We start from the raw sequence: 17621 nt of genomic DNA, 5'->3' as shown, positions 1-17621 counted from the left end.
TTCCCATCACTGTTATCATCTAGTTACTGGAGTGCCTCAGGGCTCAGTGCTGGGACCGCTTCTCTTCTCCATCTACATGACATCACTAGGATCTGTGATTCAGAAACATGGCTTATCCCATCACTCTTATCATCTAGTTACTGGAGTGCCTCAGGGCTCAGTGCTGGGACCGCTTTCTCTTCTCCATCTACATGACATCACTAGGATCTGTCACTCAGAAACATGGCTTTTCCCATCACTGTTATCATCTAGTTACTGGAGTGCCTCAGGGCTCAGTGCTGGGACCGCTTCTCTTCTCCATCTACATGACATCACTAGGATCTGTCACTCAGAAACATGGCTTTTCCCATCACTGTTATCATCTAGTTACTGGAGTGCCTCAGGGCTCAGTGCTGGGACCGCTTCTCTTCTCCATCTACATGACATCACTAGGATCTGTGATTCAGAAACATGGCTTATCCCATCACTCTTATCATCTAGTTACTGGAGTGCCTCAGGGCTCAGTGCTGGGACCGCTTTCTCTTCTCCATCTACATGACATCACTAGGATCTGTGATTCAGAAACATGGCTTATCCCATCACTCTTATCATCTAGTTACTGGAGTGCCTCAGGGCTCAGTGCTGGGACCGCTTCTCTTCTCCATCTACATGACATCACTAGGATCTGTCACTCAGAAACATGGCTTTTCCCATCACTGTTATCATCTAGTTACTGGAGTGCCTCAGGGCTCAGTGCTGGGACCGCTTCTCTTCTCCATCTACATGACATCACTAGGATCTGTCACTCAGAAACATGGCTTTTCCCATCACTGTTATCATCTAGCTACTGGTGTGCCTCAGGGCTCAGTGCTGGGACCGCTTCTCTTCTCCATCTACATGACATCACTAGGATCTGTCACTCAGAAACATGGTTTTCCCATCACTGTTATCATCTAGCTACTGGAGTGCCTCAGGGTTCAGTGCTGGGACCACTTCTCTTCTCCATCTACATGTCATCACTAGGATCTGTGATTCAGAAACATGGCTTTTCCCATCACTGTTATCATCTAGCTACTGAAGTGCCTCAGGGTTCAGTGCTGGGACCACTTCTCTTCTTCATCTACATGTCATCACTAGGATCTGTGATTCAGAAACATGGCTTTTCCCATCACTGTTATCATCTAGCTACTGAAGTGCCTCAGGGTTCAGTGCTGGGACCACTTCTCTTCTCCATCTACATGACATCACTAGGATCTGTGATTCAGAAACATGGCTTTTCCCATCACTGTTATCATCTAGCTACTGGAGTGCCTCAGGGACCGCTTCTCTTCTCCATCTACATGACATCACTAGGATCTGTCACTCAGAAACATGGCTTTTCCCATCACTGTTATCATCTAGTTACTGGAGTGCCTCAGGGCTCAGTGCTGGGACCGCTTTCTCTTCTCCATCTACATGACATCACTAGGATCTGTCACTCAGAAACATGGCTTTTCCCATCACTGTTATCATCTAGTTGCTGGAGTGCCTCAGGGCTCAGTGCTGGGACCGCTTCTCTTCTCCATCTACATGACATCACTAGGATCTGTCACTCAGAAACATGGCTTTTCCCATCACTGTTATCATCTAGCTACTGGTGTGCCTCAGGGCTCAGTGCTGGGACCGCTTCTCTTCTCCATCTACATGACATCACTAGGATCTGTCACTCAGAAACATGGCTTTTCCCATCACTGTTATCATCTAGCTACTGGAGTGCCTCAGGGTTCAGTGCTGGGACCACTTCTCTTCTCCATCTACATGTCATCACTAGGATCTGTGATTCAGAAACATGGCTTTTCCCATCACTGTTATCATCTAGCTACTGAAGTGCCTCAGGGTTCAGTGCTGGGACCACTTCTCTTCTCCATCTACATGTCATCACTAGGATCTGTGATTCAGAAACATGGCTTTTCCCATCACTGTTATCATCTAGCTACTGAAGTGCCTCAGGGTTCAGTGCTGGGACCACTTCTCTTCTCCATCTACATGACATCACTAGGATCTGTGATTCAGAAACATGGCTTTTCCCATCACTGTTATCATCTAGCTACTGGAGTGCCTCAGGGACCGCTTCTCTTCTTCATCTACATGTCATCACTAGGATCTGTGATTCAGAAACATGGCTTTTCCCATCACTGTTATCATCTAGCTACTGGTGTGCCTCAGGGTTCAGTGCTGGGACCACTTCTCTTCTCCATCTACATGACATCACTAGGATCTGTGATTCAGAAACATGGCTTTTCCCATCACTGTTATCATCTAGCTACTGAAGTGCCTCAGGGTTCAGTGCTGGGACCACTTCTCTTCTCCATCTACATGACATCACTAGGATCTGTGATTCAGAAACATGGTTTATCCCATCACTGTTATCATCTAGCTACTGGTGTGCCTCAGGGCTCAGTGCTGGGACCGCTTCTCTTCTCCATCTACATGACATCACTAGGATCTGTCACTCAGAAACATGGCTTTTCCCATCACTGTTATCATCTAGTTACTGGAGTGCCTCAGGGCTCAGTGCTGGGACCGCTTCTCTTCTCCATCTACATGACATCACTAGGATCTGTCACTCAGAAACATGGCTTTTCCCATCACTGTTATCATCTAGCTACTGGTGTGCCTCAGGGCTCAGTGCTGGGACCGCTTCTCTTCTCCATCTACATGACATCACTAGGATCTGTCACTCAGAAACATGGCTTTTCCCATCACTGTTATCATCTAGTTACTGGAGTGCCTCAGGGTTCAGTGCTGGGACCACTTCTCTTCTCCATCTACATGACATCACTAGGATCTGTGATTCAGAAACATGGTTTATCCCATCACTGTTATCATCTAGCTACTGGTGTGCCTCAGGGCTCAGTGCTGGGACCGCTTCTCTTCTCCATCTACATGACATCACTAGGATCTGTCACTCAGAAACATGGCTTTTCCCATCACTGTTATCATCTAGTTACTGGAGTGCCTCAGGGCTCAGTGCTGGGACCGCTTTCTCTTCTCCATCTACATGACATCACTAGGATCTGTCACTCAGAAACATGGCTTTTCCCATCACTGTTATCATCTAGTTGCTGGAGTGCCTCAGGGCTCAGTGCTGGGACCGCTTCTCTTCTCCATCTACATGACATCACTAGGATCTGTCACTCAGAAACATGGCATTTCCCATCACTGTTATCATCTAGCTACTGGTGTGCCTCAGGGCTCAGTGCTGGGACCGCTTCTCTTCTCCATCTACATGACATCACTAGGATCTGTCACTCAGAAACATGGCTTTTCCCATCACTGTTATCATCTAGTTACTGGAGTGCCTCAGGGTTCAGTGCTGGGACCACTTCTCTTCTCCATCTACATGACATCACTAGGATCTGTCACTCAGAAACATGGCTTTTCCCATCACTGTTATCATCTAGTTACTGGAGTGCCTCAGGGTTCAGTGCTGGGACCACTTCTCTTCTCCATCTACATGACATCACTAGGATCTGTGATTCAGAAACATGGTTTATCCCATCACTGTTATCATCTAGCTACTGGTGTGCCTCAGGGCTCAGTGCTGGGACCGCTTCTCTTCTCCATCTACATGACATCACTAGGATCTGTCACTCAGAAACATGGCTTTTCCCATCACTGTTATCATCTAGTTACTGGAGTGCCTCAGGGCTCAGTGCTGGGACCGCTTCTCTTCTCCATCTACATGACATCACTAGGATCTGTGATTCAGAAACATGGTTTATCCCATCACTGTTATCATCTAGCTACTGGTGTGCCTCAGGGCTCAGTGCTGGGACCGCTTCTCTTCTCCATCTACATGACATCACTAGGATCTGTCACTCAGAAACATGGCTTTTCCCATCACTGTTATCATCTAGTTACTGGAGTGCCTCAGGGTTCAGTGCTGGGACCACTTCTCTTCTCCATCTACATGACATCACTAGGATCTGTGATTCAGAAACATGGTTTATCCCATCACTGTTATTATCTAGCTACTGGTGTGCCTCAGGGCTCAGTGCTGGGACCGCTTCTCTTCTCCATCTACATGACATCACTAGGATCTGTCACTCAGAAACATGGCTTTTCCCATCACTGTTATCATCTAGTTACTGGAGTGCCTCAGGGCTCAGTGCTGGGACCGCTTCTCTTCTCCATCTACATGACATCACTAGGATCTGTCACTCAGAAACATGGCTTTTCCCATCACTGTTATCATCTAGTTACTGGAGTGCCTCAGGGCTCAGTGCTGGGACCGCTTCTCTTCTCCATCTACATGACATCACTAGGATCTGTGATTCAGAAACATGGCTTATCCCATCACTCTTATCATCTAGTTACTGGAGTGCCTCAGGGCTCAGTGCTGGGACCGCTTTCTCTTCTCCATCTACATGACATCACTAGGATCTGTCACTCAGAAACATGGCTTTTCCCATCACTGTTATCATCTAGTTACTGGAGTGCCTCAGGGCTCAGTGCTGGGACCGCTTCTCTTCTCCATCTACATGACATCACTAGGATCTGTCACTCAGAAACATGGCTTTTCCCATCACTGTTATCATCTAGCTACTGGTGTGCCTCAGGGCTCAGTGCTGGGACCGCTTCTCTTCTCCATCTACATGACATCACTAGGATCTGTCACTCAGAAACATGGCTTTTCCCATCACTGTTATCATCTAGTTACTGGAGTGCCTCAGGATTCAGTGCTGGGACCACTTCTCTTCTCCATCTACATGACATCACTAGGATCTGTCACTCAGAAACATGGCTTTTCCCATCACTGTTATCATCTAGTTACTGGAGTGCCTCAGGGTTCAGTGCTGGGACCACTTCTCTTCTCCATCTACATGACATCACTAGGATCTGTCACTCAGAAACATGGCTTTTCCCATCACTGTTATCATCTAGTTACTGGAGTGCCTCAGGGCTCAGTGCTGGGACCGCTTCTCTTCTCCATCTACATGACATCACTAGGATCTGTCACTCAGAAACATGGCTTTTCCCATCACTGTTATCATCTAGCTACTGGTGTGCCTCAGGGCTCAGTGCTGGGACCGCTTCTCTTCTCCATCTACATGACATCACTAGGATCTGTCACTCAGAAACATGGCTTTTCCCATCACTGTTATCATCTAGTTACTGGAGTGCCTCAGGGTTCAGTGCTGGGACCACTTCTCTTCTCCATCTACATGACATCACTAGGATCTGTCACTCAGAAACATGGCTTTTCCCATCACTGTTATCATCTAGTTACTGGAGTGCCTCAGGGTTCAGTGCTGGGACCACTTCTGTTCTCCATCTACATGACATCACTAGGATCTGTGATTCAGAAACATGGTTTATCCCATCACTGTTATCATCTAGTTACTGGTGTGCCTCAGGGCTCAGTGCTGGGACCGCTTCTCTTCTCCATCTACATGACATCACTAGGATCTGTCACTCAGAAACATGGCTTTTCCCATCACTGTTATCATCTAGTTACTGGAGTGCCTCAGGGCTCAGTGCTGGGACCGCTTCTCTTCTCCATCTACATGACATCACTAGGATCTGTGATTCAGAAACATGGTTTATCCCATCACTGTTATCATCTAGCTACTGGTGTGCCTCAGGGCTCAGTGCTGGGACCGCTTCTCTTCTCCATCTACATGACATCACTAGGATCTGTCACTCAGAAACATGGCTTTTCCCATCACTGTTATCATCTAGTTACTGGAGTGCCTCAGGGCTCAGTGCTGGGACCGCTTCTCTTCTCCATCTACATGACATCACTAGGATCTGTCACTCAGAAACATGGCTTTTCCCATCACTGTTATCATCTAGTTACTGGAGTGCCTCAGGGCTCAGTGCTGGGACCGCTTCTCTTCTCCATCTACATGACATCACTAGGATCTGTGATTCAGAAACATGGCTTATCCCATCACTCTTATCATCTAGTTACTGGAGTGCCTCAGGGCTCAGTGCTGGGACCGCTTTCTCTTCTCCATCTACATGACATCACTAGGATCTGTCACTCAGAAACATGGCTTTTCCCATCACTGTTATCATCTAGTTACTGGAGTGCCTCAGGGCTCAGTGCTGGGACCGCTTCTCTTCTCCATCTACATGACATCACTAGGATCTGTCACTCAGAAACATGGCTTTTCCCATCACTGTTATCATCTAGCTACTGGTGTGCCTCAGGGCTCAGTGCTGGGACCGCTTCTCTTCTCCATCTACATGACATCACTAGGATCTGTCACTCAGAAACATGGCTTTTCCCATCACTGTTATCATCTAGTTACTGGAGTGCCTCAGGATTCAGTGCTGGGACCACTTCTCTTCTCCATCTACATGACATCACTAGGATCTGTCACTCAGAAACATGGCTTTTCCCATCACTGTTATCATCTAGTTACTGGAGTGCCTCAGGGTTCAGTGCTGGGACCACTTCTCTTCTCCATCTACATGACATCACTAGGATCTGTCACTCAGAAACATGGCTTTTCCCATCACTGTTATCATCTAGTTACTGGAGTGCCTCAGGGCTCAGTGCTGGGACCGCTTCTCTTCTCCATCTACATGACATCACTAGGATCTGTCACTCAGAAATATGGCTTTTCCCATCACTGTTATCATCTAGCTACTGGTGTGCCTCAGGGCTCAGTGCTGGGACCGCTTCTCTTCTCCATCTACATGACATCACTAGGATCTGTCACTCAGAAACATGGCTTTTCCCATCACTGTTATCATCTAGTTACTGGAGTGCCTCAGGGTTCAGTGCTGGGACCACTTCTCTTCTCCATCTACATGACATCACTAGGATCTGTCACTCAGAAACATGGCTTTTCCCATCACTGTTATCATCTAGTTACTGGAGTGCCTCAGGGTTCAGTGCTGGGACCACTTCTGTTCTCCATCTACATGACATCACTAGGATCTGTGATTCAGAAACATGGTTTATCCCATCACTGTTATCATCTAGCTACTGGTGTGCCTCAGGGCTCAGTGCTGGGACCGCTTCTCTTCTCCATCTACATGACATCACTAGGATCTGTCACTCAGAAACATGGCTTTTCCCATCACTGTTATCATCTAGTTACTGGAGTGCCTCAGGGCTCAGTGCTGGGACCGCTTCTCTTCTCCATCTACATGACATCACTAGGATCTGTGATTCAGAAACATGGTTTATCCCATCACTGTTATCATCTAGCTACTGGTGTGCCTCAGGGCTCAGTGCTGGGACCGCTTCTCTTCTCCATCTACATGACATCACTAGGATCTGTCACTCAGAAACATGGCTTTTCCCATCACTGTTATCATCTAGTTACTGGAGTGCCTCAGGGCTCAGTGCTGGGACCGCTTCTCTTCTCCATCTACATGACATCACTAGGATCTGTCACTCAGAAACATGGCTTTTCCCATCACTGTTATCATCTAGTTACTGGAGTGCCTCAGGGCTCAGTGCTGGGACCGCTTCTCTTCTCCATCTACATGACATCACTAGGATCTGTGATTCAGAAACATGGCTTATCCCATCACTCTTATCATCTAGTTACTGGAGTGCCTCAGGGCTCAGTGCTGGGACCGCTTTCTCTTCTCCATCTACATGACATCACTAGGATCTGTGATTCAGAAACATGGCTTATCCCATCACTCTTATCATCTAGTTACTGGAGTGCCTCAGGGCTCAGTGCTGGGACCGCTTCTCTTCTCCATCTACATGACATCACTAGGATCTGTCACTCAGAAACATGGCTTTTCCCATCACTGTTATCATCTAGTTACTGGAGTGCCTCAGGGCTCAGTGCTGGGACCGCTTTCTCTTCTCCATCTACATGACATCACTAGGATCTGTCACTCAGAAACATGGCTTTTCCCATCACTGTTATCATCTAGTTGCTGGAGTGCCTCAGGGCTCAGTGCTGGGACCGCTTCTCTTCTCCATCTACATGACATCACTAGGATCTGTCACTCAGAAACATGGCTTTTCCCATCACTGTTATCATCTAGCTACTGGTGTGCCTCAGGGCTCAGTGCTGGGACCGCTTCTCTTCTCCATCTACATGACATCACTAGGATCTGTCACTCAGAAACATGGCTTTTCCCATCACTGTTATCATCTAGTTACTGGAGTGCCTCAGGGTTCAGTGCTGGGACCACTTCTCTTCTCCATCTACATGACATCACTAGGATCTGTGATTCAGAAACATGGTTTATCCCATCACTGTTATCATCTAGCTACTGGTGTGCCTCAGGGCTCAGTGCTGGGACCGCTTCTCTTCTCCATCTACATGACATCACTAGGATCTGTCACTCAGAAACATGGCTTTTCCCATCACTGTTATCATCTAGTTACTGGAGTGCCTCAGGGCTCAGTGCTGGGACCGCTTCTCTTCTCCATCTACATGACATCACTAGGATCTGTGATTCAGAAACATGGTTTATCCCATCACTGTTATCATCTAGCTACTGGTGTGCCTCAGGGCTCAGTGCTGGGACCGCTTCTCTTCTCCATCTACATGACATCACTAGGATCTGTCACTCAGAAACATGGCTTTTCCCATCACTGTTATCATCTAGTTACTGGAGTGCCTCAGGGTTCAGTGCTGGGACCACTTCTCTTCTCCATCTACATGACATCACTAGGATCTGTGATTCAGAAACATGGTTTATCCCATCACTGTTATTATCTAGCTACTGGTGTGCCTCAGGGCTCAGTGCTGGGACCGCTTCTCTTCTCCATCTACATGACATCACTAGGATCTGTCACTCAGAAACATGGCTTTTCCCATCACTGTTATCATCTAGTTACTGGAGTGCCTCAGGGCTCAGTGCTGGGACCGCTTCTCTTCTCCATCTACATGACATCACTAGGATCTGTCACTCAGAAACATGGCTTTTCCCATCACTGTTATCATCTAGTTACTGGAGTGCCTCAGGGCTCAGTGCTGGGACCGCTTCTCTTCTCCATCTACATGACATCACTAGGATCTGTGATTCAGAAACATGGCTTATCCCATCACTCTTATCATCTAGTTACTGGAGTGCCTCAGGGCTCAGTGCTGGGACCGCTTTCTCTTCTCCATCTACATGACATCACTAGGATCTGTCACTCAGAAACATGGCTTTTCCCATCACTGTTATCATCTAGTTACTGGAGTGCCTCAGGGCTCAGTGCTGGGACCGCTTCTCTTCTCCATCTACATGACATCACTAGGATCTGTCACTCAGAAACATGGCTTTTCCCATCACTGTTATCATCTAGCTACTGGTGTGCCTCAGGGCTCAGTGCTGGGACCGCTTCTCTTCTCCATCTACATGACATCACTAGGATCTGTCACTCAGAAACATGGCTTTTCCCATCACTGTTATCATCTAGTTACTGGAGTGCCTCAGGATTCAGTGCTGGGACCACTTCTCTTCTCCATCTACATGACATCACTAGGATCTGTCACTCAGAAACATGGCTTTTCCCATCACTGTTATCATCTAGTTACTGGAGTGCCTCAGGGTTCAGTGCTGGGACCACTTCTCTTCTCCATCTACATGACATCACTAGGATCTGTCACTCAGAAACATGGCTTTTCCCATCACTGTTATCATCTAGTTACTGGAGTGCCTCAGGGCTCAGTGCTGGGACCGCTTCTCTTCTCCATCTACATGACATCACTAGGATCTGTCACTCAGAAACATGGCTTTTCCCATCACTGTTATCATCTAGCTACTGGTGTGCCTCAGGGCTCAGTGCTGGGACCGCTTCTCTTCTCCATCTACATGACATCACTAGGATCTGTCACTCAGAAACATGGCTTTTCCCATCACTGTTATCATCTAGTTACTGGAGTGCCTCAGGGTTCAGTGCTGGGACCGCTTCTCTTCTCCATCTACATGACATCACTAGGATCTGTCACTCAGAAACATGGCTTTTCCCATCACTGTTATCATCTAGTTACTGGAGTGCCTCAGGGCTCAGTGCTGGGACCGCTTCTCTTCTCCATCTACATGACATCACTAGGATCTGTGATTCAGAAACATGGTTTATCCCATCACTGTTATCATCTAGCTACTGGTGTGCCTCAGGGCTCAGTGCTGGGACCGCTTCTCTTCTCCATCTACATGACATCACTAGGATCTGTCACTCAGAAACATGGCTTTTCCCATCACTGTTATCATTTAGTTACTGGAGTGCCTCAGGGTTCAGTGCTGGGACCACTTCTCTTCTCCATCTACATGACATCACTAGGATCTGTCACTCAGAAACATGGCTTTTCCCATCACTGTTATCATCTAGTTACTGGAGTGCCTCAGGGCTCAGTGCTGGGACCGCTTCTCTTCTCCATCTACATGACATCACTAGGATCTGTCACTCAGAAACATGGCTTTTCCCATCACTGTTATCATCTAGTTACTGGAGTGCCTCAGGGCTCAGTGCTGGGACCGCTTCTCTTCTCCATCTACATGACATCACTAGGATCTGTGATTCAGAAACATGGCTTATCCCATCACTGTTATCATCTAGTTACTGGAGTGCCTCAGGGCTCAGTGCTGGGACCGCTTTCTCTTCTCCATCTACATGACATCACTAGGATCTGTCACTCAGAAACATGGCTTTTCCCATCACTGTTATCATCTAGTTACTGGAGTGCCTCAGGGCTCAGTGCTGGGACCGCTTCTCTTCTCCATCTACATGACATCACTAGGATCTGTCACTCAGAAACATGGCTTTTCCCATCACTGTTATCATCTAGCTACTGGTGTGCCTCAGGGCTCAGTGCTGGGACCGCTTCTCTTCTCCATCTACATGACATCACTAGGATCTGTGATTCAGAAACATGGCTTTTCCCATCACTGTTATCATCTAGTTACTGGAGTACCTCAGGGTTCAGTGCTGGGACCACTTCTCTTCTCCATCTACATGACATCACTAGGATCTGTCACTCAAAAACATGGCTTTTCCCATCACTGTTATCATCTAGTTACTGGAGTGCCTCAGGGTTCAGTGCTGGGACCACTTCTCTTCTCCATCTACATGACATCACTAGGATCTGTGATTCAGAAACATGGTTTATCCCATCACTGTTATCATCCAGCTACTGGAGTGCCTCAGGGCTCAGTGCTGGAACCGCTTCTCTTCTCCATCTACATGACATCACTAGGATCTGTGATTCAGAAACATGGTTTATCCCATCACTGTTATCATCCAGCTACTGGAGTGCCTCAGGGCTCAGTGCTGGGACCGCTTCTCTTCTTCATCTACATGACATCACTAGGATCTGTGATTCAGAAACATGGTTTATCCCATCACTGTTATCATCTAGTTACTGGTGTGCCTCAGGGTTCAGTGCTGGGACCACTTCTCTTCTCCATCTACATGACATCACTAGGATCTGTCACTCAAAAACATGGCTTTTCCCATCACTGTTATCATCTAGTTACTGGTGTGCCTCAGGGTTCAGTGCTGGGACCACTTCTCTTCTCCATCTACATGACATCACTAGGATCTGTGATTCAGAAACATGGTTTATCCCATCACTGTTATCATCCAGCTACTGGAGTGCCTCAGGGCTCAGTGCTGGAACCGCTTCTCTTCTCCATCTACATGACATCACTAGGATCTGTGATTCAGAAACATGGTTTATCCCATCACTGTTATCATCTAGTTACTGGAGTGCCTCAGGGTTCAGTGCTGGGACCACTTCTCTTTTCCATCTACATGACATCACTAGGATCTGTGATTCAGAAACATGGCTTTTCCCATCACTGTTATCATCTAGTTACTGGAGTGCCTCAGGGCTCAGTGCTGGGACCGCTTCTCTTTTCCATCTACATGACATCACTAGGATCTGTGATTCAAAAACATGGCTTTTCCCATCACTGTTATCATCTAGTTACTGGAGTGCCTCAGGGTTCAGTGCTGGGACCGCTTCTCTTCTCCATCTACATGACATCACTAGGATCTGTGATTCAGAAACATGGTTTATCCCATCACTGTTATCATCTAGCTACTGGTGTGCCTCAGGGCTCAGTGCTGGGACCGCTTCTCTTTTCCATCTACATGACATCACTAGGATCTGTGATTCAGAAACATGGCTTTTCCCATCACTGCTACGCTGATGACACACAACTCAACCTCTCATTCCAGCCTGATGATCCAACCGTTGCTGCTCGCATCTCAGCCTGACAGACATTTCTGACTGGATGAAGGACCACCACCTTCAACTATACCTTGCGAAGACAGAGCTACTTGTGGCCCCGGCCAACCCAACACTACACCACAACTTCTCCATTCAGCTAGTTTCATCATCCATAACTCCATCAAGGTCAGCCAGGAACCTTGGAGTTGTGATTGATGATCAATTGAACTTCACAGACCACATTTCTAGAACTGCCCGGTCCTGCAGATTTGCCTTGGACAACATCAGGAGGATCAGACCCTTCCTATCAGAGCTACACAACTCCTTGTCCAAGCACTTGTTCTATCCAGACTGGACTATTGTAATGCTCTCCTGGCTGGTCTTCCAGCTTCACTGTCAATCCTCTGCAACTGATCCAGATGCTGCAGCTAGAGTGGTCTTTAACGAGCCAAAGAGAGCACACGTCACTCCTCTCCTCACTGAACTGCACTGGTTGCCAACAGCCGCTCGCATCAAATTCAAGTCACTGTCGTTTGTCTAGAGAACAACCACTGGCTCTGCTCCCTTTTACCTAAACTCATTACTCCAGACTTACGTGCCATCCAGAACCCAGCGCTCTGCAAGTGAACGCCGTCTTGTGGTGCATCATCTCAAAGAGGCACTAAATCTCTTTCTCTGACCTTCACCTGGACTGATCCCTGCTGGAGGAATGATCTAACTCAACCAGAGCGGCTGAGTCCGTGGACATTCTCAAGAAATGGCTGAAGACGCATCTTTTTCGGCAACACTTGATCCATTAATACTAACACTTTATCTTCTATTCTATATCTATCTTTTAAAAAAACTAACCTAACCCTAAAAAAAAAAAAGTACATGTACTGCGTTAAACTGGGAAGGGTCATAGTACTTGCATATTGTTGTCCTATTGTTAGTTAAACTGCTTCTATTGCTCTCATTTGTAAGTCGCTTTGGATAAAAGCGTCTGCTAAATGAATAAACATAAATGTAAAATAACCCATCAACGGGCCTTACATTTTAAAAATCTTTTCCCTCATTAAAGGGAACCTATTATGCAAATTTCACTTTTACATGGTGTTTGAACATAAATTTGCCGGCAGTGTGTAAACAACCACCCTATAATGGTAAAAACCCACCCACTCCTTTTTTAATCCCCAAATCATAAGCAGTGTTTCAGAGCCGTTTTAACACCAGAGCATTTAACAGCAGCATTCAAGTAAGAGATGTATTCTTATTAAAGCTACCAAGTTATTCAATCAAGAGCAGTGAGTGATTTTCAGTTTTTCTTTTGTTGTTTGATTCATATAAGCATATTTAGCAGTCTTACTGTATATTCACTCCTTTCACTTTAATAAACAGGTCTAATTTATTTCTTTACTTGCTGTTTACATTCATAGCCATGACCGACGGCTTTTATGTGAACTTTGTGTGTATTTGACACTCAGTTTAAGCGCAATAAGACGTGAAAAGGAGAACTTAGTTTAATACTCAGCCAGCTCTATGTGCACGTGCTTCGGGTGTGTGCGCTCAGAAAACCATATTTCAGAAGTTTACACTGATATGGCTTTAAAACGCATGCAGATAATAAACTTTCACGATGATGAAGAACTGCAATGTCCTCGATAGAGATGATAATCAAAACCAAAGATGCTTTGTTAGTTTTTGGCAGTGTCCGAGGAGGCACGATCTGTACAAGCTCCGCCTTCTTCTTCAGCTCATTTGCATTTAAAGATACATGCACGAAAACAGAATGTTTTCTTGCAAAATTGGTATTTACAACATGGTATAATAAATAATCTGTGGGGTATTTTGAGCTGAAACTTCACAGACACATTCTGGGGACACCTGAGACTTGCATTACATTTTGTAAAAAGGTGCATAATAGTTCCCCTTTAAGGTAATAATGGTGCACACCAAGACCACGGTTCCCCACATATCTCATATGGACACATCTAGCAGGCAATAAAGAAAAAAGAAAACCATGCAGGAAAGCATCAGCATGAAGCACCAAACTTTGAAGTGGCTCATTTATTCGGTTTAAAACGACTGATAAATGCACACAAGGTGGCTTAAGAGTTTACGTGACATCCATCAACAATTACACTGCACCAGTGTTTCAAATCAGGCTCTTTTATTTAACACCAGTCATGCAAAATCTGTTGGCCTTTACTCTTAACCCTTGATAGAACACCTTAAATCACACTTGACTTTATGAACCACAATGTTTCCAGTAAAGACAGATTCTTGAGTTGAGTTTGCTAACAGCTCTTGCAGCATCTGCTAGTTTCTGGAAAGCTTCCCATTACACCCTCATTAGTTAAGTCTATAAAACTTAATGAAGCACATTTCAGAACAATGTTGAACATCAACATGACCCACATACATGTGGAAAAGACATCAGCAGGATAACCCACAGTCGTGTCCGAAGGCCATTTCTTCAACACATTAAAGGTGTCAGTGCCATTGGATCCAGTGAAGATTCTGTAAAACTGGACTGCCTTGATGGGAATTATGACTCTGCATTACAAGGAAATTTATCAGAAGTACAAACAGAAAGGTTTAATTTAACTTTATTTTCATATCAATGGAAAAATATAACCTCATACAAATGTCTAATTCTGTCCATTGTCTCTTTTTAAAAGCTCGGTGAATGACTCCAATTAAGTGCCGCAAGAAACAAATAAAAAAATTACAACCAAAGCATATCAATGCAAATAAATTTGTGACATTGTTGACATGTTTATTTTGCATCTTCTACATGTTAACATATTAAGCTCAAGTCCATTGGTATCCGCAAGGATTTGGCACTCAATTTCCTGCAAAACAAATGGAGAATAAAGTAGGATGTGTGTAATTCCTGAACCCTTCGAACACGGAGCGCTCCGCTAGAACTTCCCCCTCGAGTGGCGAAAGTCTTCCCTTCCTAGGACAGATGAAAGCTCTGCATCTCTGCACCATCCATACTAATAAGAGAACCATTTATTTTTATTTAGTAAAAAAAAAAAAAAAAAAAGGGAAAGGGGAAAAATTTATACTGCAGCATTTGACTTTCAGAAAAGCATGACGAAGCTCAGCGCCAGTTCACCCGAGTGCTGCCCGTCCCTGACTACTGCCGCTCTCCTAGGTTTACATAAGTGCATCTCACGGAATTTGCAAACAAGATATTTATCATGTTTATTTATTATTGGTTGAAATAGTAAGAGGGGATGTGGAAACAGCTTCCCCTCCGTTCATTCACACACTCACACTCCAGTCACGCCATTATAAACTCCAGCAGCAGCATTTCCTTCTCGTTCACATCTTCTGACAAATGAATTGTGTGATAGGGAACAATCTGCAGTCGCAACACCTCAAAGATGAACTCTGCAGATCAACAAAACTGTCCTTTCTTTAGCTGGCAAGTCTGTACTAATATGATGCACTAGCTTTTCAAACACAAGTGTGTACAGAATGTAGATCATTTTTAATAATTTTTTGTGGGGTCAGAGACACGTTCTGCACATGAAGAGGTGAAGGTCGTGGGCCACTGAGTTTCTGCTGGCAACTGCTGGAGTTGCACTCTGAAGGTGGTGTGATGTCTCTCGCACTCGTTCTCACTCGCTCACATTCTCAGACACTCATCTCAGCGCACACGTCACTTCTGCTTCGACTTCTATGTGTAAAAGACAGAAGAAACCTCAGTGGGTTTGATTTCCATTATTCTTGGTAGAATTTCCACAGCCAGTAATCTGAAAACAACAAGAAAACAATGGCTGAGAAGAAATCTAAAGTAATGGAGTAAAACTGGCCATTAAGTGGCAGACTAGGGACTTTGAGGACCTTAAACTATGGAAAAACACAAATGTAAGACAAACACGTACATGGCACATTTTTATGCATCTAATATTTATGACCAGTCCAGGCCTGATGAGCAAACACATTCTGCTGTATTTCCACATTCTGCTAGAGAATGAAACTGCTTTTTCATTCAGCACATCTGATGGGTTTTTCAGCACTGGTCTAAACATAAATCGGACGGACATTTCGTGCCAAACATTCATGTTGGTGTGAACAGGCCTGAAGACTTGCTCAGCAGTCATAAAACCAGACGCCTTCATGTGTGTACATGCGAATGAAGCCCTGCAGAAACACAGGTCTGATGAGTGAGGCGTAGACACATACCAAGCTTGGCTCTTCAGCTTGCGCAGCTCCTTCGTGGCCCATGTGGCTAAAGTCTTGGTCTTGGTGATCTTGGACCTCCGGCCTTCAGTCAGCAGGTCGTTGATCTGAGGTCGAACCTCTACCAGCTTCATCACGTCTTTCCCAAAAGTTGTACACAGGTCACTTTAGGAGGGGGAAGAAAAGTCAACTTGCATGCTAGAGCAACAGAAGAAACATGCTAGACCAATAAACAAAATGCTAGACCAATAAACTACAAGATTAATAAGAATAACCCAAAAAAGAAAACGGCAGTGTCCTTCTAAACCCAATGACTCGCGAGAGCAGAAAAGGGCTAATCTACACTACAACCTCTCCATAAACGCAGAGCACACCCACAGATCCTCCTGCTGGAGCTCTGAACCATATGAGCCCAAAAGGTTGAAGACTATAATAATGAAGAAAAAACTGGCCAATTTACAGACTAAACCTAGTATTGTTTTAGTAAACGGTCCAGGGCTCGACAACACGGTCAGCGTGAGACACTCAGGACCGCTGACGGGACAATCTCTTATCTCAGTACTACTGTTAGACCTACCACAACCACTCAAGAGTCTAGATGATGAATGGGAAAACACTGGCTTGTCATCTGTTTCTGTTCTTATTTTATTACTTCTATTTTATTCTCTGGAATTGAGAACTGTTAAACTGCACTTAATCAGAACACAAGGTTATATTGGTCAGTAACAACATCCAGTGAGAGCCTGAAGCACTGGCCCGTCTCAGCTCTTACCCTATGAGGCCGACAGCGTTGGCAACGACCCCGTCAGAACGGTCTTCATCCTCAGCAATGTGTTGAATGAAAGACAAGATAAACTCGACACGAGGCTGTACCAGCATTACATCGGCTGCACAGATTGAGGGAAACACAGGGTTTATACATGCTCTCATCTTCACAGTTACGAGATGGATATCAAGGTAAACTTACGGTGTACATTCTCCTGGTCTCCTTTCAAGCCCTGGATGATCCCAGTGTAAGCTTCCAGACAGCCTTCTCTCAGCTCATTCAAATAGTCCACCATATCATAGTCTGTCTGAAACAACATAAGCAGCAACTAGTTAATCTCCCAGTTAGCCTGGTTTAGCTTCCAGTTTGAACGAAGAAAAGAGAGGAAGCAGTTCAGGAAAAGGCCAACTTCATTTCAGGCATTGATGACGACCCCGGAGGATGAATTAATGTCCTCTGAAGCAAAACAACAACCCTTTTAAATGCACTATAACCCACGTATGGCCAGCTGTTTTACACGTGTGCATGAGGACACTGATGTGGAAGCCCAGACTCCCATCACTTCTGGA

At 45.6% G+C, this 17621-nt stretch overlaps 1 protein-coding gene across 3 annotated transcripts in view; it reads right to left on the bottom strand.

Moving 5' to 3' along the window:
• Nucleotides 1-14682: 14682 nt before the first annotated feature.
• kpnb1 (karyopherin (importin) beta 1) overlaps nucleotides 14683-17621 on the bottom strand; it is a 30589-nt gene continuing 27650 nt past the window's right edge. For 2 of the 3 annotated variants that reach the window (XM_084130855.1, XM_084130853.1), the window contains exons 19-22: nucleotides 17254-17359; nucleotides 17059-17173; nucleotides 16290-16451; nucleotides 14683-15856 (exon numbers count right to left, since the gene is read on the bottom strand). In XM_084130855.1, the coding sequence (XP_083986981.1) occupies nucleotide 15856; nucleotides 16290-16451; nucleotides 17059-17173; nucleotides 17254-17359 (384 nt within the window). In that variant the 3' untranslated portion in view covers nucleotides 14683-15855. The remainder of the gene's footprint in view (nucleotides 15857-16289; nucleotides 16452-17058; nucleotides 17174-17253; nucleotides 17360-17621) is intronic. The other variant, XM_084130854.1, reaches the window with a different exon arrangement.

Source organism: Abramis brama (genome assembly GCF_963993115.1).
Source record: "Abramis brama genome assembly, chromosome: 12".
NCBI lineage: Eukaryota > Metazoa > Chordata > Actinopteri > Cypriniformes > Leuciscidae > Abramis > Abramis brama.
Note: the sequence above shows the minus strand (reverse complement) of the source record. Positions and strands in the feature narration are given on the sequence as shown.